Source organism: Xenopus laevis, chromosome 6L (assembly GCF_017654675.1).
Source record: "Xenopus laevis strain J_2021 chromosome 6L, Xenopus_laevis_v10.1, whole genome shotgun sequence".
Classification (NCBI taxonomy): Eukaryota; Metazoa; Chordata; class Amphibia; order Anura; family Pipidae; genus Xenopus; species Xenopus laevis.
The window spans coordinates 76,076,267-76,099,139 of record NC_054381.1 but is presented as its reverse complement, the minus strand read 5'-3'; the positions used below and the strand labels follow the sequence as shown (position 1 = coordinate 76,099,139).

Here is a 22,873-nt window from a genome sequence, read left to right as displayed (position 1 = left end):
GACGTTTGTGCTCCCTAACTACAGTGTCTAAACAATACTTAAGTTAGGGTGTAAAGAACATAAGAGGGGACACTTAAATGCTTCCTCCACCTGCTTCTGATGAGTAAAGCAATGCTGAGTCCAGTGTAGCGAGGAGTACACAGATCTATACATTGGAGAGACAAAACAATTGCTCACCAAGCGAATGGCTCAGCATAGGAGGGCGAACTCTACAGGGCAAGACTCTGCTGTCTTTTTACACCTAAACAACATGGCACACTCCTTTGAAGATAGCAAGGTCCAAATCTTGGATAAAGAAGACTGCTGGTTTGAACGAGGCGTGAAAGAGGCGATACATGTCAAGGTGGAGAAACCATCCCTGAACAGAGGCGGGGGGCTTCAACACCACATGTCTGATACATACAATGCTGTTCTAACTTCTGTACCCCGGCGGTTTCAGAACAGTTCACACATCCATTTATGCAACTCTCAAAAGTAACACCTGGTTCTAGGAGTTGCATGACACATTGGATAATCCTATCACAGTAACTACACAGAATTAACACCTCTGTAAATTTCAGATGTCACCTCTTTGAAGAGTTACAATGTGCCATTGTGATTGGATTAGCGGAAGAGTTTATATGACAACAAGTTCCCATACCAGTCAGTTGAATTGAAGAAGCTGCTCGGATTAGTAGTGAAACATCTTCTAGGATTACTCAGCAAGTCCAGTTGTTTTAGATTTACCTATACTAGATATACCATGACCTGGATGAATGAAAATCGTCATAGTCACCCCAGTGATTGCTGTCTTTCATTCTCATTTAAACAGGATTCCATCAAGTCACTCATTGAACCAGGAAGGGCAGATTTATCAAAATGTGAGTTTAGAGCTTAAAGGGATACTGTCATGGGAATTTTTTTTTTCAAAATGAATCAGTTAATAGTGCTGCTCCAGCAGAATTCTGCACTGAAATCCATTTCTCAAAAGAGCAAACAGATGTTTTATATTCAATTTGGAAATCTGACATGGGGCTAGACATATTGTCAATTTCCCAGCTGCCCCAAATCATGTGACTTGTGCTCTGATAAACTTCAATCACTCTTTACTGCAAGTTGGAGTGATATCACACCCTCCCTTTCCACCCCCAGCAGCCAAACAAAAGAACAATGGGAAGGTAACCAGATAGCAGCTGCCTGGTAGATCTAAGAACAACACTCAATAGTAAAAACCCATGTCTCACTGAGACACATTCAGTTACATTGAGAAGGAAAAACAGCAGCCTGCAAGAAAGCATTTCTCTCCTAAAGTGCAGGCACAAGTCACATGACCAGGGGCAGCTGGGAAATTGACAAAATGTCTAGCCCCATGGCAGATTTCAAAATTGAATATAAAAAAATCTGTTTGCTCTTTTGAGAAATGGATTTCAGTGAATAGATTCTGCTGGAGTAGCACTATTAACTGTTTTCCGATGACAGGATCCCTTTAATAAATAAAAACTCAACCACATTCTATTCATGTCTAGGGGTTTTTAGAATTGTATTTATCAATGGGTGAAAGTAATAACTCATTTAATAAATACAGTTGTAAAAATCCCATAGGAATGAATAGAACGCTGGGGTAAGTTTTTTTTATTTAATAAGCTCTAAACTCACATTTTGATAAATCTGCCCCTTAAAATGAATTGCACTAAGACCAAAGTAAAAAATGATTCTCCGTACAGGTATTAATTAATATATAAAGACGCAAGAATATTCGAATATGTATCTATACATGTTAAAATTGGTAGTTGACAGATTAACTTTGTACTGTTTATTTAAATTGAATTTATTGTAGTGCTACTAAGAATGAAAACTGTTACTAATATTCTGCATTAAACCAATTCTATGGTCAGCATGCTTCTTCCACCTAGTGGGCTTTATAGGAACTGGGAAGGTAATCTTTTGCTTAATAGAAATCTCTATATATTTCCTAAGTCCTTCAAGGACACTGACTTATGGGTGCTACTTTCATGTATTTAATGTGCCTTAGAAATGCAGATTTGTTATCCTTAAACGTGCATGCTAATAAGCACAGTTGCATTACTATTGTAAGCTTTTGTTGTTAATTTTGGAAAACATAAACACGTTACATTGCATAACACCCAACATATTTGGTGTAGAAGAGTTTATAGTGCAGTGAGAGGATATTCCATCATTATACAAATAGGCAACGACTATAAAACAGTATAGGGTCATTGACTTATGTGTGTGCAAACTGTCATTCTGGCACAATTTGACTTGTTTCTACCCAGAATGCAGCCTCCCCCCCACACACACAATTTCACAGTCTTGTTTTTGCTGCAGTTGTTTCTATATCAATACGAAAGCAATTGTGTAAGAATTTATGAATAGGATGCCAGTTGTGGCAACATTTTTGCATACCTCCCAACTGTCCTGTTTTTAGAGGGACAGTCCCTATTTTGACAGCTCAACCTGCAGTCCCTCGTTTGTACTGGAAAGTTCAGTTTTTCGCTGCAATTAAAAGCCAGAAAAAGAAACAATGTTTCAACTTAATTGGCTTTTGGCAGAGAACCCAGAACAGCCACAGGAGCAGATAAGATACTTTTGTAACAATTTTGAGATAAGCAAATAAGTAATTGTAATAATATAAAATAACAGGTCCCTTGGGAAATGTTAGACTCCGCTTAAAGGGCAATTCACCTTCATTAGCAAAACTGTAATAACTAAAAAAACACAGAAATATGTTCGAACTTTCATAACCTGCCAACAAAAATGGGCGTGGTTATTTATTTTTTTGCCATGCTACGTGCTGCAACTTTTTTGTCCCTCTTTTTATTTCCGAAATGTTGGGAAGTATGATTTTTATAGTGACGGTGGCATCCCTTTTGGTTTGTTAAAAGGGCATTAACATGTGATTCTTAGGAGCTGTTTTGAATGCAAGTTACTTTAATTTATGACATCAATTTGCACAATATACGAAATTGGCAGCACTCCCAATTGTAGTATAAAATTGCCTTTATTCTTTAACATATATCATGGCAACAGCAGCAACGTTTCGTACCCACAATGGTACTTTTTCAAGCTGACAAAGCTTTGAAAAAGGACCATTGTGGGTCCGAAACGTTGCTGCTGTTGCCATGATATATGTGAAAGAATAAAGGCGGTTTTATACTATAATTGGGAGTGCTGCCAATTTCGTATTTTGGTTCCATAGAAGCATGTGAAGGTGAACACATGATGTGGCATGCACCCTGCTACTAAGGAAAGAAATTACTGAGGAGCTGCGCCAACAAAGAAATTGTATCAATTTGCACAATGGCTGCTGCCAATTTTGCTTGACGGCAATTGCGGTTGTGTTTTTGTAAATTAGCCCTTATGAATGGAATACATCTTAGGGACAATTGTTTGTTTTTTCAACTGAATTATAATGTATTTTTAGGACCCTTTTACTGAAATGCAAGCTTGAAAATCAGTGCAGCCCTGCAACATACAATTGTTAAATTTTTACGCAATCTGGTAACCTTATGCTGAATGTATTAAAATGCATGTGCAGGTATGGGAACTGCTATCCAGAATGCTTGGGACCTGGGGTTTTCTGGATAACAGATATTTCCGTAATTCGGATCTTTATACCTTAAGTCTACTTGAAAATCATGTAAACATTTAATAAACCCCAACAGGCTAGTTTTGCTTCCAGTAAGCATTAATTATTTAGTAGTTTGGATCAAGTACAAGGTACTGTTTTATTATTACAGAGACAAAGGAAATTATTTTAAAAATATTCGCATTATTTGGATAAAATAGAGTGTATGGGAGACTGCCTATCTTTAATTCTGAGCTTTCTGCATAATGGGTTTCTGAATAACAGATCCCATACCTGAACTGCATTGAAGTTGAGCGTGCATTTCAGAATTTTGAATGTGCACGACATGCAGAAAAGTCATACAACCAATCAGTGATTGGCTTTTTTCAGCCAGCTGCAGGTTGAACAACGAAAGCAAAAATCTAATTGTTTCCCTGGTCCTGGGTAGGTGCAGGCAGAGTTCAAGGGTTTCAGGTTTTTCACCTTTTTTACATCTACCATAAAATTGACTATGCATGCTACTTATAATTTTGCCATAAAGTTTTTTGCCATAAAGTATTTGCCCAATGCTTTTACATTACCTATCTGACTCCCTGTGTTCGTCTATGAGATGGCTGCCATATTTGTGCAGCAGGAGTCCAGTAACATTAGAAACGTTAACTGACAGGCTGAGATGGAACAGTCAGGTTGGCAAAACAGTCAGGTTTAGGAACAACTAACAATTACTTACAAAAACAAACTTCTCAGCATGACCTATAGGTAACTTTAAGGGGCAAATTTATCAAAGGTCGAAGTTCGAAGTTAAAAAAACTTTGAACTTCGAATTCAAAAAGACCAATCAAATAGAGGTTGAAGATTTTTGGGGTCGAAATGGGCCGAATTCGGCCTACTTTGAATCGTACGATCATACTTTGAGCAAAGTTTTTTTAACTTCGATCTCCCAAACTCCCCCAATTGCCTCCATACAGGTTCTAGGAGGTCCCCCATAGGCTAAAACAGCACTTTGGCAGCTTTTAGGTTGTGATTGGTCGAAGTTTTAAAGAGATAGTACTTCAAAAAAGCACCTTGGTGAAATGTTATCGACCTGATGGAAGTTTGGGATAAACCTTTTCATAATTAGCCACTGACTCTTGTTCTGTTTGGACCCAAAGTTGTTAAATCTGTGAAAGGCTCAATGTAAGCAGCAATGAAACAATGAACTTTCAGAGAGAAATCCCAATCAGACCAGACAGCCATTGGATTTTTGAGCAAACAGTGTCAATGTCAATTTGCTGTTCTGGGATTTTTGTTTGACTATAAGTAGTGTATAGTAAGACTTTTCATTTAGGTGGCAACTGTGTTAGCAGAGAGATGATCTGAACTGCATGCACAGCTTTTCTGTAAGTGAGGACAGACACACCAACTTCTGTGTAAATAGTAAATTGGCAATTTGACATATTCTAGAGTTATTTCTGACTCTGGTCTGACTTCAATGGCATTTATCAGAGGGCTATATGATTCAGGAAGGCTGCATAGAAGGAGAGCTGCTAAATACATGTCTTTAATTTCCTCTCCAATTCCTCTGAGCTGTTCTGCAATCTCTAAAGTTGCATTTAAATGTTCCTGAATTTCCTGATTTTTCTGCAGTCTCATGCTGTATAGCTTATCGCAGGTACAGTTAACTGTTTACGTTTGATCTCTAATGGAGTGCCTGCAGTGCATTCCACATACATTTTGCTGTAGATTCTTTCCTGATATGAATCAGTTGATCATCTTCCACCAGTAGGCAAATAACTGCTTTAGCCTGTCTGTTTCATTTATCACAATCCTCAGGATTGTTTTCTGGTCTCTCTGTGCAGAGTACTTCCCACAGGCCATCCATACATAAAAGCATTTCCACCTTAAATTTCCATAGTTGATAGTTGTTATTCAGTTTTGCTATGCCTGACCTGAACTCCAGACTAGCTGCCATTTTACCATGTGTTCAGCTTCTTTCTGTCTCTCCAGAGATTCTCAGGATCAGATACCAGTGGTGCTGTGATCTGGGCCCATAACCTGTTAGCAGAGAGCTGATCTGAACTGCATATGCAGCTTCTCTGTAAGTGAGGACAGACACACCAACTTCTGTGTGAATAGTAACTTGGTTGCTTTATAGAACTCAGCATAACATGTCTGCAACAGGAACTTTTCATAGAGAGCATACACAGGAAGAAGAATAAGAAAATCACACAGGGTTACAGGTCAAACATGACATCACATTGCTAAGCAACAATAGACCCTCCCTGCATTAAGTAACTGGAACAATCTCTGTCTGTTTTCCAACAAACTGTTGTGGTGGGGTGTGTGGAATGATAATGGAATAAAAGATTCTATGAATGAGCGTGATGTGAGATTCTAGTACAGGCTTGTGTTTTCGATTTATGTGATAGTGAGCAAAAATTATTTTTCAGTAAGGGGAGTTTCTACAGTCTGTTTCAATTCCAGTGTAATTTGGTGTAAGGCAGATTGGTTGTGATATATTTGCACCCTAGTTGCTTAAAGGGAGTCTCCCTGTAAGGTAATTGGTAGTGTTTTGTGTAATATTTGTGAAATACCTCAGCAATATCTGTGGCTCTTTTGACGGTGTGATTGGATTATTTTTTGTAGTAATAATGTGGTTTGGGATGCAATGTTTTTTCAAAGCTGAAGCCAAACATTTGATCACATGTTCAAATAAAATGTTTCCTGATCTCTGTTGCACTTTCCACGAATGAGGAATATGTGTGATGTAGCTCTTTTTTAACTAGCAAGTAGAGAGGCAAGTTTTGATTACTTGTGTTGTGATTCTAGTTTGTGTATTTTAGAATTTTATTTCTATTTTTCTAGCTTAATGGGTTCACCCTGTATTACACATTTATGGGCCACCACATGGCCATAAATAAGTATAATCCCTTGAAGAAGGGTTCAGAGCTTTTTAGCTTTTGCTAAGTGTCCTGTGTATAGGGTCTAGATATATGTTGCCCCCAACTACCAGCTGCATCCTAGTTTTTCAAAAGCACCAGAGGTGCGCAGGAGACTTGAGAGCTCTTTAAATCTCCAGTGCACCTAATCCCCAGTGCTTCACCAGGAAACCTGCACATGCATGTGCTTGCAAGGGGGGTCTGTGCAGGGGTGCTTCGCCAATGAGTCGAGTTGAGGCTGTCGCCTCAGGCGGCAGCACCCCACTAGGTACCAGGGGCAGCAAAAATGCTGCTCCTGGTACTTTAAGAGCGAATTTCCGGGGGAGGGGGGGGCAGCAGCAACTGCTGCTGCCTCAGGCAGCAAGAGGGGCCAGGATCGCCCCTGGGTCTGTGGTCTTGAGGAGCAGTCGCAGGACCTTCTGGCCTAGGGGCAACCAAATCATAAATCCATGCTTGTGAATCCCATCAAAGTTCTTTTTATGTTTACTTGATCAAGTCTGTATATTATACAATTGAGTCATTAATATCTAGTAATTTCACGATTTTTTAAATTAAAAGATAACAGAATAAAAATAAATAAATACCTCACTTACCTCTGTACATATTATACACCTTTAAAGTATATTGTCAAGTAAATCTACGGCATAATAAAGGTGTCATAATATTAATAACTGAAACTATAGCAATCCAGAAATACCATCTTGTTTTTTCTTTCCAATCCTGTTTGTCTGTGTGGGTTGGGCTGCTTTTAAACAGAGATAACATACAGCTATAGTTTTCATCGTTAAGTAGGTTTAAGATTAATTAAATTCTTGGTTTTTGTAAACATCATGCAAACGGTGCACCTTAACAACACTTCGCTGGCGACACATTATTTAAATATTGGCATAGCGAGGAGACAGCATCAGAGCTCAGTATTGTCCAGTGTCCTGAATTACTTCAGCATTTCCCTTGGTACTCTGAATACAAACTTATCAACTGCAAAAAGAGTATTCTGGACACTGTTTGGATGCATTTGGAATCATTCTCTACACAATTTCTCATATATTGAAAACTTACTTTATAATGAGCAAAGCCTGTCTACATTGCTTGTTGTAGAATTTCTCTGGGTTCAGCAGCAGTTAAAACATGTTCCGAGCTGGTAGAAGGCAACTTTGGAAACAAAGTGTTACTAGAGTTTTGAAGGTAAGGCGGGTTGTCTTATTTTGAATGAATACAATATAGTGCTGTATATACAAATGCATACATAAGTGAGGCCATGGTATACTTTGGTATATGTTAGCAAATTCACATTTCTGTCATATCTCATCATATTGCTGAAAATCATATTTGTATTCATCTTGTACTGTATGCATACAAAATGTTAATATTTCTTAGTACAGAAGCTTCAAGTAAAGAATATACTGTATTTTATTTAAAGCATAACTATATATCATTATATTACAATTTGTAATTCTGTAATTTTTATTATTTTAAAGTCCTTTGTATTTTGATTTGTTCACAGATACTCCCCAGCAATATGGAAAAATGGTAGTTGGTGTTTTGTTTTACTGACTGCTGTTAGTAACAGACTTATTGGATGTTTTGATCTGCATTCCCATGTGGTCAGTTTTTCTGCTTTCCACTGCAGGGACATGCAGAATGAAGTGCAGCTGTTGACTTCTTTCTGTACCAAACATAACTGCACCTCTTACATACTAAATATTTTACATATTAATGTTCCTAGCAATGGTACCTGCACAACACTGTTTAAAAAGGGATTATGATCTGGCAGTTCTAGGCCTGTACATTTGACATCTGTGGTGGGCAAGTTATTTGAAAGTTAAGAGATCACATGCAATATTATGTTATGAAGAATGGCATTATGAGCTATAATCAACATTACTTTATAAAAGATAGGTTTTGTCAGACTGTATGATGAAGTAAGCAGACGGACATTGGGATTGCAGTAAACTGGCTACAGGATTGTGAACAGAGGATGGTTGTCAATGGTACAATCTCTATTTGGATTAGGGTTCTTAGTGGGGTCCTGCAGGGTTCAGTATTGGGGTTGCTTTTAATTTTTCAGCCCAAATAACTCCTCCTGGGATGTGGCAATGCTTGCAGCAGTATCTTGCCAAACTGCTGATCAGTGTAAGGTTATTCACCTGACATAAGAAAAATATGCAAGCCACTTATATCCTTAAAGGAAAACTATACCCCCAAAATGAATACTTTGCAACAGATAGTTTATATCAAATTAAGTGGCATATGAAAGAATAGTTTATATCAAATTAAGTGGCATATGAAAGAATCTTACCAAACTGGAATATATATTTAAGTAAAAACTGCCCTTTTACATCTCTTGTCTGGAATCACCATTTTGTGACGGTCTCTGTGCTGCCTCAGAGAACACCTGACCAGAAATAACACAGCTCTTACTGTAACAGGACGAAGTGTGGAAGCAAAAGACAGAACTCTCTATGTTAATTGGCTCATGTGACCTAACATGTATGGTTTATTTGGTGTGTTTGTGTGCACAGGGAATCGTACGATCCCAGGGGGTGGCCCTTATTTTTTTAAAATGGCAATTTTCTATTTAGGATTACCCAGTGGCACATACTAATAAAAAAGTATATTATTATGAAAATGGTTTATTAACATGAAGCAGAGTTTTACATATGAGCTGTTTTATGCAATATCTTTCTATAGAGACCTACATAGTTTGGGGCTATAGTTTTCCTTTAATGGAGCAGCATTCGGCAAATCTATAATATATATAGTATAATATACCTAGGGTCACACATAGATAAGTGTGGCAGTAGCAAGTAGCTACAAGGGCAAACTAGGTTTTTGACTGTATTAAAAGGGGTATAGAATTGTTGGAGGAGAGGGTCATTTTTCTCCTTTACAAAGCACTGGTAAAATCCCTGTGAACATACATTTATGCATGTCTGGGGTTAATGGAATGTTAATTGTTCATTTTCTGTAGTGATCTTACTGATATGCCTTAATGTCAGTTAAAACCTGAAAAAATATTTGATTGTTCAACAGGAACTACCAAATAAATCCGATAGGATTGTTTTACCACCAGTGGATTTATGCTATTTAGTTATTGATTTATTAGTCAGGATGAAGTACAAGGTACTGTTTAACTATTACAGATAAAAAGGAAATTATTTTTAAAAATATGTTTTTTCTCCATGATTCCAAATGGGATGCACCAAATCCATTATTTGGCATTTGGCATTTGGCCGAATCCCACAAATCCTTCATACAAGATTACTGAACACCAAACCAAATCTGAATACTAATTTGCTAATGCAAATTAGGGACAGAAAGGAAAAAGTGGAAAAACATTTTTTACTTCCTTGTTTTGTGACAAAAAATTACCTGACTTCCCTTCCCATCCCTAATTTGCATAGGCCGAATCCCGAACTGGATCCTGGATTCAACACATCCCTAGATTCCAGTGTAATTGCAGTTGTCCTGAGAACATGCACCTTTTGCCATTGCAGCTGATGCAGTTGGGCTACGTTTGATTTCTTTATAATATCCTTTATAAAGACAAACTCAATAGATAGAAACACAGATATTTTGTAATAATTGTTGCTGCAGAAAGAAGCCTAGGGATAGAGTTACCGTATATGTATTTGTTGTGTGGTAGCTATGAAGTAATACCTGTTTTAAAACAGTTTGTTTTAAGTCAACAACTTGCCAAGATAGGAATCATTTGTTAAGATTTATAGCCAAACAAATTGAGAAGGAAATGCTGCCTATGATTCAAGCTCAGACTTGCCCTAATCCAGCCTGTGTTACTGACTTGTGGTAACCAGGTTCCAGAAGCTGCATTGGTTTTTTGTTGTTAAGCTAAGAAAGCTTATGTAATTAAAAATAAAATCAGCAAATAAATTTTATAATGTACAGTTTATACTGGATAGTATTTAAGTTGCTTTCTGTTTCTTTAGATTATGCTCTCAATAGTAATATGTAATAATATTATGTTTAGAAAGACAAAACAGCACTAGATAGAGCTGATTTATGTAATATTTTGTTCAACCATACTGCATGATATAATGAAACTGACTTTTCAGAGGGTCAGTGTTCAGATATCATCCTGTGGTCTAGATCTTGCTCTTACTAGGATCCACTGGGGAATGCTGGAAGTTTTACAATAACCTGTATGTGAAGTGCTACTGATACCCTTGCCAACACTGCCATTACTCACTTTGTGCAATATATGTTTTTTTAAAGATTGTATTTTGTTTTCTACTATTTTACAAAGTGCAACTAAAATGCAGTCTGGTTATTAGGGTCAAAATGCAAGATTCACTGTAATGTTTCATTGTTACAATTGTTATTGCTTATTTTTTTTATTCAGGCACGCTAATTTTTTTTTTTACTCAATTTTTACTCTCAATTGACTCTGTTTTGACACTTGCTGCCTGGATCTTAGGTAATAAAGTTCTAGCAACCAGATATCAATTGAAATGACAGGACGACAGGAGAAGAAAAAAGGCTCAAACAATTTAAAAGCCATGAATAAAAAAAAGGGTCACACAGGGCGGTTTTACATTGTGTTTTGAAACTGTAAATACGTACAAAATGAAGCCCTACTAAAAATAATGGAATACCCACTATAGCAATTCCCACGTGGCTGTTGTGAGCCAACATCCATCATGCAACGCCAGTATTTGCGTTTTTCAGCAGAAAAGCAATATTCAGGTTTGGAAATTTCTTTAGCTGAAATATTAACATTCTACCTTTGAGAAATAACCCCCTTAGGGTCTACAGTATTTATCATGCTGTGTAAAAAGTGGAGTGAAGTTGCTTATAGCTGATTGGTTGCTCTGTACAACATCACCAGTAATGATTCACTCCACTTTTTACACAGTATGATAAATAGGGCCATTAAATATTGAAATAATGAGCTTACATTCTATCAGTTTAGATAAGTAAAGGTATTCCATGTAGACAACAGTACCTATTGTGAATAGAACCCTTACCTTTTTTTCAGGGCATGACCTTGCTATTGCAGTGCATAACTACCACTTTCTCTTCTCTTTTCTGTTGTTCCACTGTTTATCACTCTTGTTTAGTAACAACAGAAGAATTATTTGTAAAGAAGAGAGGTTATCAAATTTAAGAATGATCTTATATGAAAGTCAGTGCCACCATTCAGCCTTATATTTTGGATGACTACATATATTGATCCTCACTTCCTGCATTAAGTTGAGATACCATGCTCCTGTGAAGGAGTGTTATCTACTAATTCTGTCAGAGTACACCTCAGAGGTATAAGGCAGGCAGGGTTAGTGATAAAGCACAGCTCACTTCCAGGGATAGTACTCATCAGGTAATTCTTGCCTAGTGTAGGCACCCCAATGGAAAGTATCCTCCCTACTCCTGGATGGCATTCATTGTGAAAATCCATGTATTCAGCAAGGTTTAACCTGTGAGTGTTACTCTACCTATTTGATATATGCTACATCTTTTGAGCTCCATTGGAGTGTGTATGTTATTTTGCATTGTCATTGCCTACAGCTGCGTTATACAGTAATACCAGCTGTATATATTTATACTGTAAAGGTGAACTTGGCATAATTTTCCTATATTTTTTATTTATTAAATGTTTAAGAAACACAGGTGCCCAACTGACTTATTCAACCTGAGAATTACAGTTTAACTACATCTAAGTTACAGTTGAACTACACTCTTTCTCCAACAATACAGCCCATCCTAAATTGAAGAGTTGCATGTGAGGTAGTTGCTGGGAGCTGCCCCTTACCTGGCTGGGTTTAGGACAGGTAAAGATGGTAAATAAAGTGTCCCCTGTCTAAAAGTGATATAGTACAACACTGCATTTACCAATATGTTTACACATGGCTTAATTTATCATAGTAATATTTGTTTTTAGAAAATATGAGATTAATCAAAAAAATTTATGTTGTTTTGGACAAGTTTTGGTGAGGCCATAAAAGCCCACAGTAGCAGCAGGTATTGGATGTTACACATCATACAAGTACAACATACAAGTCTGGCCAGTATTCCCCCATATAGTTTTTCCAAACAGGCTGTATTTTATTATTTTTTACATCATTAGCTTTGAATAATTTCTAAGGTATAATGCATAAATTGGTAAAAACTGTAGTGAAATTTAACAGCTGTGAATTCAAAATTACTGCAATTAATAAGAAAATGCTGACATATTACATTAAGGGGCAGATTTACATAGGGTTGAATATCGAGGGTTAATTAACCCTCGATATTCGACTGCCGAATGTAAATCCTTCGACTTCGAATATTGAAGTCAAAGGGGCAAATTCACTAAGATGCGAAGTTGCGCCAAGCGCAACTTCGCCGCACTTCGCCGCACTTCGCCAGGCGTAGTTTCGCCAGCGCTCCGCAAATTCACTAAAATCCGAAGTTGATTGCGAAGTTGCGCTAGCGTTGATTCGCTATATAAAGCGAAGTTACGCTAGCGAAGGCTAATTTGCATACGGCGCGAAATTCAAATTTCAATGGAGGAACACGTATCTGCACTACAAATGCCTAGAAAACCTTCAAATCACCAAATAAAAATTTTATTTTGCCCTACACATGTGCCCACTGTCTAGGTAAGTTGCCATGAGTCAGGAAATGTAGGGGGGAGGAAGGGGAGCCCCAAAAAATTTTCGATCTTTTTCAGCCTATCAGCCATCATGTAGAAAACACGCCAGCATTTTTTGGGACTTAGAAAAAATTTTGGCTTTTTTTGAAACTATCCCTATCTACTCTATTGCGCTTCGCCAGGTCTGAGGTGGCGAAGGAAGTCTAGCGTAAAAGGTAGCGTTCAGTACACTGCGCGCGTTAGTGAATTTGCGTAGTTACATCGCTAGCGAAACTTCGCCAGGCGTAAGGGTGCGAAGTAACACTAGCGAAACTACGCCAGCGTTCGTTAGTGAATTTGCGCAGTAGCGAAAATGCCAAACGCTAGCGAATTAACGCTAGCGTTCGGCGCTTCGCGTCTTAGTGAATTTGCCCCAAAGGATTTACCGCAAATAGTTCGATTCGAAGGATTTTAATCCATCGATCAAATTATTTTTCTTCGACCTAAAAAACATTAGAAAGTCTATGGGGACCTTCCCCATAGGCTAACATTGCACTTCAGTAGGTTTTAGGTGGCGAAGTAGAGGGTCCAAGTTTTTTCGAGACAGTACTTCGACTATCGAATGGTCGAATAGTCTAACAATTTTTAGTTCGATTCAAAGTCGTAGTTGAAGGTCGAAGTAGCCAATTCGTTGGTCGAAGTAGCCAAAAAAATCATTCAAATTCAAAGTTTTTTTTATTCCATTCCTTCACTCGAGCTAAGTAAATGGGCCCCAAAGTGTAATCAGTGTTATACAAGAAGATTCATTCTGTTTTTTTATAACCCATATGTGTTTGAAATTGTGTTTAATGGTTGGGAACTAATAAGGTAAATGGACTAAAATATCCAGTTTGTAAGACGTGTTTTCATTTTGCCAGGCATAATAGCATGCACAATACCTCTGTGAGTCATTTTTCAGAGACATTTACATTCCATGCAGTTCTGGCAATGAAGTGTGTAGGAAGGTGGTGCTGAGACAAACAGCACCCCATACTACTTTTGTTTTCCTTCTAAACAATGCCACTCATTGCCACAATTTAGGGGCCCATTTGTAGGGGATTTGTTGATAGGATTGCAGCAGGAAAAGGTTGCTAGTGCAGTGCTTGGGGGAATGCTGAAGAATAAGACAATGGGGACACAAAGACGACAAAGTTCTGCAAGTGAGCAAACAGGATGTGCAAAGGTAAGGGATAGTTTCTTGATATGTTGTCAAAGAAAACTTTTAATAGGCTTTTTATTTGATAGATTTGATAGGCATATAAATGATTTCCATACCAATGGATCAGTACATTTCAGCAACTGTATTTTGCTGGTGTTACATATAACTATTGCAAATGTTTTTCTTTTTCAGCAAAAATTAAAGGAAGAGAAGGAAGCAAAACGGGCACAGTTAGATGGCAGACATGATTATGTCCTCGGTATTGTTGCAGCCTGCTTGAATTTGGAAAAGTCAGAGGTAGAAGATGCAATTCTAGAGGGTAATCAGGTCTGTACAAACTAAACTCAGTCTGTTTCTGATATGATATATGAAGCTTGCCACATGAACACAAACAATGTTTGGACCATTTTTACATTATACATTTAGCTGGACAACAGTTACTAACTAACAAACTATAGTTAAGGTTAATCAGTTTATGAATATGGCTTATTGCCCTTGAACTACATAACAACAGCTGCCTTCCACCCTGCCTTCCACCTGCTATAATGAGAAAACACCAGCGCAATGGCACTCGTGGCACTTCGATTTCCGAAGTCGCTCGAAGTCGCCTCACGAGGAAACTTCGGAAATCGAAGCACCGCAAGTAATTTATATTTTAACAGGTGGAAGGCAGGGGGAAGGCAGTTCACGTAGATTGTCTCCCTGAAGAAGAGGCGATTAGTCGCCAGGTGACTAAATCTCCCCTAATCTGCCCATGTGCCCTTGCCCTAAAGGAGAGCTAAAACACAAGAAATCTTGTGCCAGTGCTGTCTAATTCTGAATATGACCAGAATTTGATCAGCTTTGAAGGGCTGCCCCCATGGCTACTATATAAACTATAGTAGAGTTTCTGAAGCAAACACATTAGTAGTGCCAGTGCAGTTCAACAGTACATTATATTTTAAATACTTTGAAATACTTTCATTTATTGGAGTTACTGTTGCTTTAAGCAATATGGCTTTAAAGGAGAATGAAAGTTGTTTAGCACTTGGGGGTAGCCGGAAGAGGAGTGCTCTGTGGTGCTCGCTGGAATAACCCCGGGCCGGTGCAGTTTTCTTCTGATGGGAGAACCAGCCCAGGGTTTCAGGTAAGTTTATACATTAACTTGGGGGTATCTAACATTTGGCACCTCGAAGTGCTAAAAAACTTTTCTTCTCCTTTAATGTAATTGTTTCGTTTCACATAAAACAATTTTATTTAGTGTTACTTAAAAAGTTGTATAAACAGATTCTGTCATGGGAAAACATATTATTAATAAAATGCATACTTTAATTGCATTGAAACCAGTTTTTTCAAGAGAGAACACTGTTTTTGTTTTAAATTTTATTGAAATTTGATGTGGGGCTAGACATGTTCCTAGTCTCTCAAGTACCCTGAGCCATGTGACTTGTGCTTTGATAAACTTCAGTCACTCTTCACTGCTACACTGCACATTGGAGTGATATGACCCCCTCCTATCCCCCAACCAAAAAACAATAACAAAAAAACCCCAAGCTGAAATTCCTAAAAAAATGTATTATTCTTCATCAATATGTCTTGTAACTAACTGAACATTTCTTCTCTGGCACAGATTGAACGCATTGATAATTTTTTCGCAGTTGGAGGACTTCGGCATATTTTGTTTTACTACCAAGATGTGGAGGCAACTGAAGCAGGTAACTGCAAAATTATTTTTTAAGAAATATACTTGGTATGAAAATGTCAATGCGATGTTGATGCTGGTAACTATACATATGCTTATTACTGTTTTGGCTAGATAAGTGCCACTATTATTGTACTAACAGGTTACAGTGGTTTTCCTGTCAGATGTGCGTGGATTCACATGTATCCAAACTCAGGATTAAATATGATCTTATACAGGATCCAATAAAAAAATGACTTTCTTTATTTCATATAAATATAATAAAAGCTGTCAGCATTGGCACAGTGCAATAAACATCTACTGTCGCATTTCCTGGCACTTCCACAGAGTGTAATACAATATTCAAAATTCACAGCTTTCTGGATATCCCCACTTCCAAACAGTATCTTAAACGGATTCCCTTCATATATTTAAATGCATCATTAATGGAATATTTTCAAATTTAAAGTATTATTCTATTAAAAAACCCTAAAACAATAATAATCTATACCTACAAAGAATCCAAAACATAAACTGGAGTGGCCATGTTGTCCATAGTTATTGCCTGTGAAACTAATGGAACTATCCAGACCATACCTCATTTTTTTTAAAATAACATTTCCAGGTAATGTTTATTGTTTTTTTGCACATACAGTGAAACCTCGATTTTATGTACCCTGATTTTAAGTTTTCCTGCATTTTACATCTTTTATTTGTGGACCCACCAATAAAAACCAATAATTTCAATTGGTGCATTTACCGGATTTTACATCAAAATTTTGTCCTGATGTACCCAAAAACTGCTTTTTTTCCACTCTATGAATGTTATAATTTGTGAATAATTATAAATTGTGAATAATTTTGCCTGTGTAGCGCTATAGTAAATTGTGTGTTCTGTTACACTACTAGTCTGCTCCACTCCCAATATTGTGCTAATCTTAGGGAGTAAGCCCTCGCAGTGGTGTGGAGGCAGGGTGTAATGCAACGGTAACTGGATACAGGGTATAATAATTTGGCGCCAGTGGTTCCAAGAACATATTTATTGAACATATACAATCTTCAATGGAGTATGTAATAGAGCAGACAGGATTTCACATCAGCAATGGATAGGCACATACTCACATCACCTTTTGTCAGTATTAGTCCCCTCAGATAAAAGGACGTGCTCAGCAGCAATGAAGGTAAACCCAGCTTTCAGCCTTTTCCCTAAGTGGAACCTGAGGGGAACCTCTCAACCCTAGTTCTATACACTTAGTCCCTACTTCTGGGCTATTAGTACCCGGGATCTTAATCCCTCTGACTCTCCTCGTCAGAGCCTTGAGCTGCTCAGCTAAATAACCTGTCTATCTGTCACTCCTAGAGTGACCTCTTAAGGGTGAGTAGCCTATCTTATATTAGACCTGACCTGTCTAGGTTCCACAGAGCTCTACCTGCCTGTTCAGGTTAGAGCCAGCACAAAATGGACACTGAAAGCGTGGCTTCAGCGGCTTTTATACCTTGCCACAATGCCATCTACTGGTCACTGTGAGAAACAAGGGGCATAGCTTTAAGCAGAAATAGGAAACAGTTACCCCTCCAAACTGTATTTTAGGACCGAGTTAGGTGTCTATAACACTAGGAGACTGCCTGCTAAAGAATACTGGGGATGGCTATATTACACATCCCTACACCTGTAAATGGTCAATTCCAATTAGTCTGCCCCTTATATAGTCCTGCACCAATCACATATTGCTTTAGGTTGTGTATGTGACTGACAGAGAGGCCTTGCACATGTCCCCTGATGGTATGTTTTACATAGAGAAGGCTATGCAAAATAAGTAAGGTAGATTTATTTGGTTGTAAAAGACAATACAAAAGTTTTGCTTGGGGAAGCTGTCGTAGAAATCACCTTAGAATGGAATGGAATAAAGTGAAACACGAGAGCTTTCCAAAGACACTCCCCTTGCAACAAGCTTGTATACCTTTTTGCGGGAATTTACAGTAAATCTGAAATAGGGGTACACAGATATACCATACATGGTCCCAACCCTCCTTCTACATTGGAAGGTATGGAAACTTACTGGCATGCATATTGCAAAATTTATTGCACCATACAATGGTTTCCTGATCCCAACATTCACAAACCTTGTGAGCTATGTCTGCTAATCTCAGACAGGATGGCGACACCAGTTTCTGAAACAACACTTCTGTATTGTGGCCTAACTGATGTTTAACCCTCTGACTTCTGTCTGCAGGGTCTTGACCTTTGGCCAGCACGCACGTGTATGATTACCTGAGACCACCATCTGCCTTCCCTTTACCCTATCTGTCTCAGGTCTGGCCTTTCTCTGGGCATCCAGACTGGTTGTCTCAAGATCAATATTACATTTATTATTATAAGTCTGTGGACACCGGCCATTTACCCATCATGGAATAGGGAGTTCTATTTTATTATCACCCCATAGTTTTTAACCCTTGTTATTAAAATCTCAAAGTAAAAGAGACTCCTTTGATTATATCCTTTCAGTACTTGAAGAAAAAGTTACTTTAACACTTTTCCCTGATTTTACATTTTTATCCGGATTTTTAATAATTTTTTTGGTCCCCTGAAAAACATAAAATGGGGGTTCTACTGTAGTCAAATATTTTAATTTAGGAACAGTAAATGATAGAATAGTAATAATTTACCTTCATAGTACCTTGTAGTCATTTAGGCTGAGAGAAGACATATGTCCATTTTGTTCAACTTTCCTGTCTTAATGAGGAAGGTAAAAAAAAACTTCCTGTCTAGGAAGGTAAAAAAAAAACCCCATACATAATATATATATATGTGCTAGTACAACCACTTCAGAGAGAGAATTTTCTTTCTAAATTACGGAGACTTTCTATACTCTTTAACAGCTTAGTCTATTTTTGGAATTTAATAATATTTCCCTCGAGCACCGGAGATTAAAACTGCACTTCATATTCAAAATGAATTCCAGTGCCTCTTGTGAATAACCACGCTTGCCTTCGCTGCTGCTGACTGTTATCGCTTTTTACAGCCAAGTTTATTTTGCACAAGTACCTCTAGGTCCTTCTCCATTAAAGATTTCCTTACATTATTCCCATTAAGTCTTATATCCCAGGGCTATATTATAACATTTATCAAGATTGATTCTCATCTGCCAGATAACTTTCCACATTGCTAGTCTACAGAGTTTTGTCATCTGCAACACCATTACAATGCTAACCCCGTAGACATTAATGAACAAATTAAATAAAAGTGAAACAAAACAGAATATTACTTCAAATGGGCACACTTCTCACTTTCGACAGACCCGGTGCAGGTGTTCCTTTCGTTTAACGGTTCTGGGTTCACCATTTATTCCAATCTCATGCTTTGAATCACCACAAAAAGGCAACACTATGAAGGTGGTTTTATCAGAGGTTACACCTCTCAATAAATGCAGGCAAAAAACCTTGCATCCTCCTTTGCTGTTTTACCTTTTTGTGGCAATTCAAAGCAGAACCCTGTGGCACCCCACAAAGAACTCTACTTAAATATAGAATGTTTAATTGACAGCCACCTGCTATAGCGAATCCTTAGCCAGTTTCTAATGTACAAACAGCATAACCAACACCAAAAGAAGACATTTTAGTTTAGTAAGTAATCATTTATGCTGTATTGTATATATGCAGATTATATCTGTTGCACCTCTATTGTCCAAGTTCTTATTTACTTTATCAAATTTTTTTGATTAAGTAATTAGGTAATCATTATAAAAAAATGCATCATTACTGACCATAACTTTTTATGTACTTGCTGGTAATGATGGGTCCCGAGTGATAAGTTATATGATATATCCAAGGTGTTTTTTCCTTTTATGGCAATATTTTTAATTTTAGCACAGTCCTGTCCTCTCTTACCTGTACTAGTTTTTGTTAATTTTATTAAGTCTTGGGCACTCTTGGAATCAGTATTTTGATTGATAGCATAGCTTTGTATGTATTGATCTGTCTTATTATAATATATCCTTTACTATCTATTTCTAGGAAATTTGGGATCATTTGGAGCAGTCACTTCTACTTTAGTTGCAAGAAACAAAAAGCCCAAGGTTTTTCTGACCGAAGGGAAAGATGTTGCCTTGATGGGTGTTTGTATATTCTTCATTCGTTCTAGTTCCACAAAACCTGTTACCACAGAGAATGTACATAGGGTAAGCTGGTCAAGAGTTGTACTGCTTACTTTGTGGGACACTGAAGATTATTGTAAACATATGTTGTTCCATTCCCTAAGTCGTCTCTGATATGTTAAATGATAAATGTTTCCGATTGTCTGTGGGGGGATTAATACAAACTTGTGGCACTGACTGACATAGTTCATAGATTGCAAATGCTTCCGAGCACGGACCTCATTCCTACTATTCATTGAAATTCCTAGCACATACTAACAATGGCCATACTGCTGACTTGGTCCTTGATCTGGTTGTAACTGGTGAAAAACAGGCCAAATATCTTATGAAAAGTTTTGATTTTTTTCCTGCATTTACAACAATTCTTATCTGATCGTGGGCCCTAGGGCCAAATGATTGGATCATCCTAATATTGCCCACCTCAAGGCAACCTCATCAAACAAACAGTAAAAATACAGGCATTTCCATGATAACAGTAAATTGTGCAGGAATCTCCTAGCCTTCAAGCCTATTACATTGTAAAACACTTAATAGTAATGGGAGCACATCGCTTCATACATGCATATAAGTTAAAAGAAAAGGAAAGGTTAACACAATGTAAGCTATATAAGAGGTCTATGTAAAATACTCAGTAACTTAGGCGGTTATTTATCAAAGGTTGAGTTTGTGAGGTTTTTTTTAACTTGAATAAACTCACAACTCGAATGTTTGCTTATTTATGTAAAAAAAAGAATGTAAAATATTTGACTGGATGCAATAAGGGGGATTGAAGTATAAATGTCAATGGAAAAAAGTGAAAATGTGACCATTAAAATGCTAGTTTCCTGAGGGTTTTTGTAAGCTCAGCCAATATTACTGACATTACCCCAAAAACACAGAAATTATTTTTTTTGGTGCTGTAAGTAAGAGGAAGCCATTACAGTGATATACCATTAAAAACCGACTATTGATTTAAGCAGAAGCAGGATCTAATGGCAGCATGGAGAAGTGTTATAGCCATTTGGATATAATAATTTATTAATTCGCAATAGGAAAACTAATTTACTATAAAATGTTGTGCTTTTTTACCATAGGAAGTGAATTTCAACATGCTTGATACTTCAGGCAACAGTTTGCTAGGAAGTGTTGAATCTTTGTTGTCAGATATCTATATTCCTGCTCTAAAGATCATGGATAATGGCTGGGGGACTCTGGTTAATCCCCAGGAAGCTAGTAATGTCAAACAAGACTTTCTGGGATCTTTGGAAGGTTTTGTTGGTGTTCTCTCTGGTGCACAACAAAGTTTAATGGACAAGGTATGCACAGTCGTTTTATTATTATTGTCATTATTAATTCTTCACTGTTCTCTTTTCTGTCCGTCTGCAAAACTAACTGTACTCTCATGCATGCATCTTACCTTCTCCTGCTTAATTTTCTCCCAAGTGTACCCCAACAATGTACATTAACTATATTAAAGACTTCATAAAACTAAACGTATTCACAAGCTACACACATATCATTTTCTTAGACCCTAAAATAAGATACTTTTGCTCTCATTTTGTCTTAATTCCCTTTATGTCCTGGTTGCCAAATATAAATCCTTAACCATTAGTTTTATGGCACCAAGGCAACCTTAAAATTGAGAGCTATAAATACAAGAATACTGACAGCCCGTTTATTAGCTGTCATATGTTCAAGACATTGGAACCTAGCTTGTTTTATCCCTACCAAATGGGTCTATATGTGGTTTATCTGTGCCTTTTAATTCACCTTTTCCCTTACATTTACTCTTTTTATATCTCATATCTGTATATAACATATTTATTTTTCTAGGTTAACTTGGAAAAATGTGAAACATATGATCTGAGAACATTAAAGGGACCTAGTGATTACTTGACTGTAGCTAACAGTTCAGAAGGCCTTGAAAGAATCGAGAAGTGCATGAAAGTATGGATCATGCAAATTGAACAGGTTAGTAAATTCAGAAATTACAATATCTGAAAAGATACACTGTATTTTGTCAGTGGCATGCAGATCATGGTGGCAGACGTTGTGACTGCACCCAGGCACACCACCCTACTGGGCCAGTAGGAGATACCTTGGTGAGAACTTCTTTAAGATTATGCTGCAGTGTGAGTTTTCCTGGAGGAAGGGGTAGCCTCAATACAAGTTTTGCCCCATAAAGCTGTAGTTATGCAAGTGTTAATTGTATGTGCTGCCTAAATATTTTACTCCATATGTAATATTACAGTAAAATAATATTATACAGGAACAATACATGCTCTGTACAGTGGCTGGTGGTGATTCATTTATGAAATGCATTTGTAGATAAATACAATATTTGGGTAACGATTTTCTGCTCAACAGCTTTAGGGACAAGCTTACATTAATTATGTGTCCATCGTAATAAATTAGGGCATGATTTTCGATGGAAAGTCAGTTATTATAGCATTGATTCGACGTCAGTACATATAATAATACAAAAATTACTGATGGTAAGATGGGGGAATATCCTTGAAGAGGTAGTTTTATTAACAAATAACACCTGGTTTGATAATATATTTACAGGCAAAGAACATGATTGCCAAAATATATATTATCATATATATGTTGGATTGTACTACATTACACATTACAATGTTAGACTTGATACTTGAATAAAATAATCTGGTTGGTTTGTATAAAACACAGATTTAAATTATGCATTTTAAGATATTTATCTTGTATGCTGGTGATGCATTCAGAAAATGCTGTAATCCCAACCTTTCTCACTCGGCAACATTATTTGGTCTTTGACAAAGTTTGAATTATTCATACAAAAAATAATTGTA

General features: G+C 37.2%; 1 protein-coding gene across 3 annotated transcripts in view; it reads left to right on the top strand.

Moving 5' to 3' along the window:
* The window catches only part of dnah5.L (dynein axonemal heavy chain 5 L homeolog), a 236,480-nt gene that overhangs the window by 4,371 nt on the left and 209,236 nt on the right, over positions 1–22,873 (top strand). For all 3 annotated transcript variants that reach the window (XM_018267644.2, XM_018267645.2, XM_018267646.2), the window contains exons 2-6: positions 14,442–14,576; positions 15,859–15,943; positions 19,924–20,087; positions 21,137–21,358; positions 21,876–22,013. In XM_018267644.2, the coding sequence (XP_018123133.1) occupies positions 14,442–14,576; positions 15,859–15,943; positions 19,924–20,087; positions 21,137–21,358; positions 21,876–22,013 (744 nt within the window). The remainder of the gene's footprint in view (positions 1–14,441; positions 14,577–15,858; positions 15,944–19,923; positions 20,088–21,136; positions 21,359–21,875; positions 22,014–22,873) is intronic.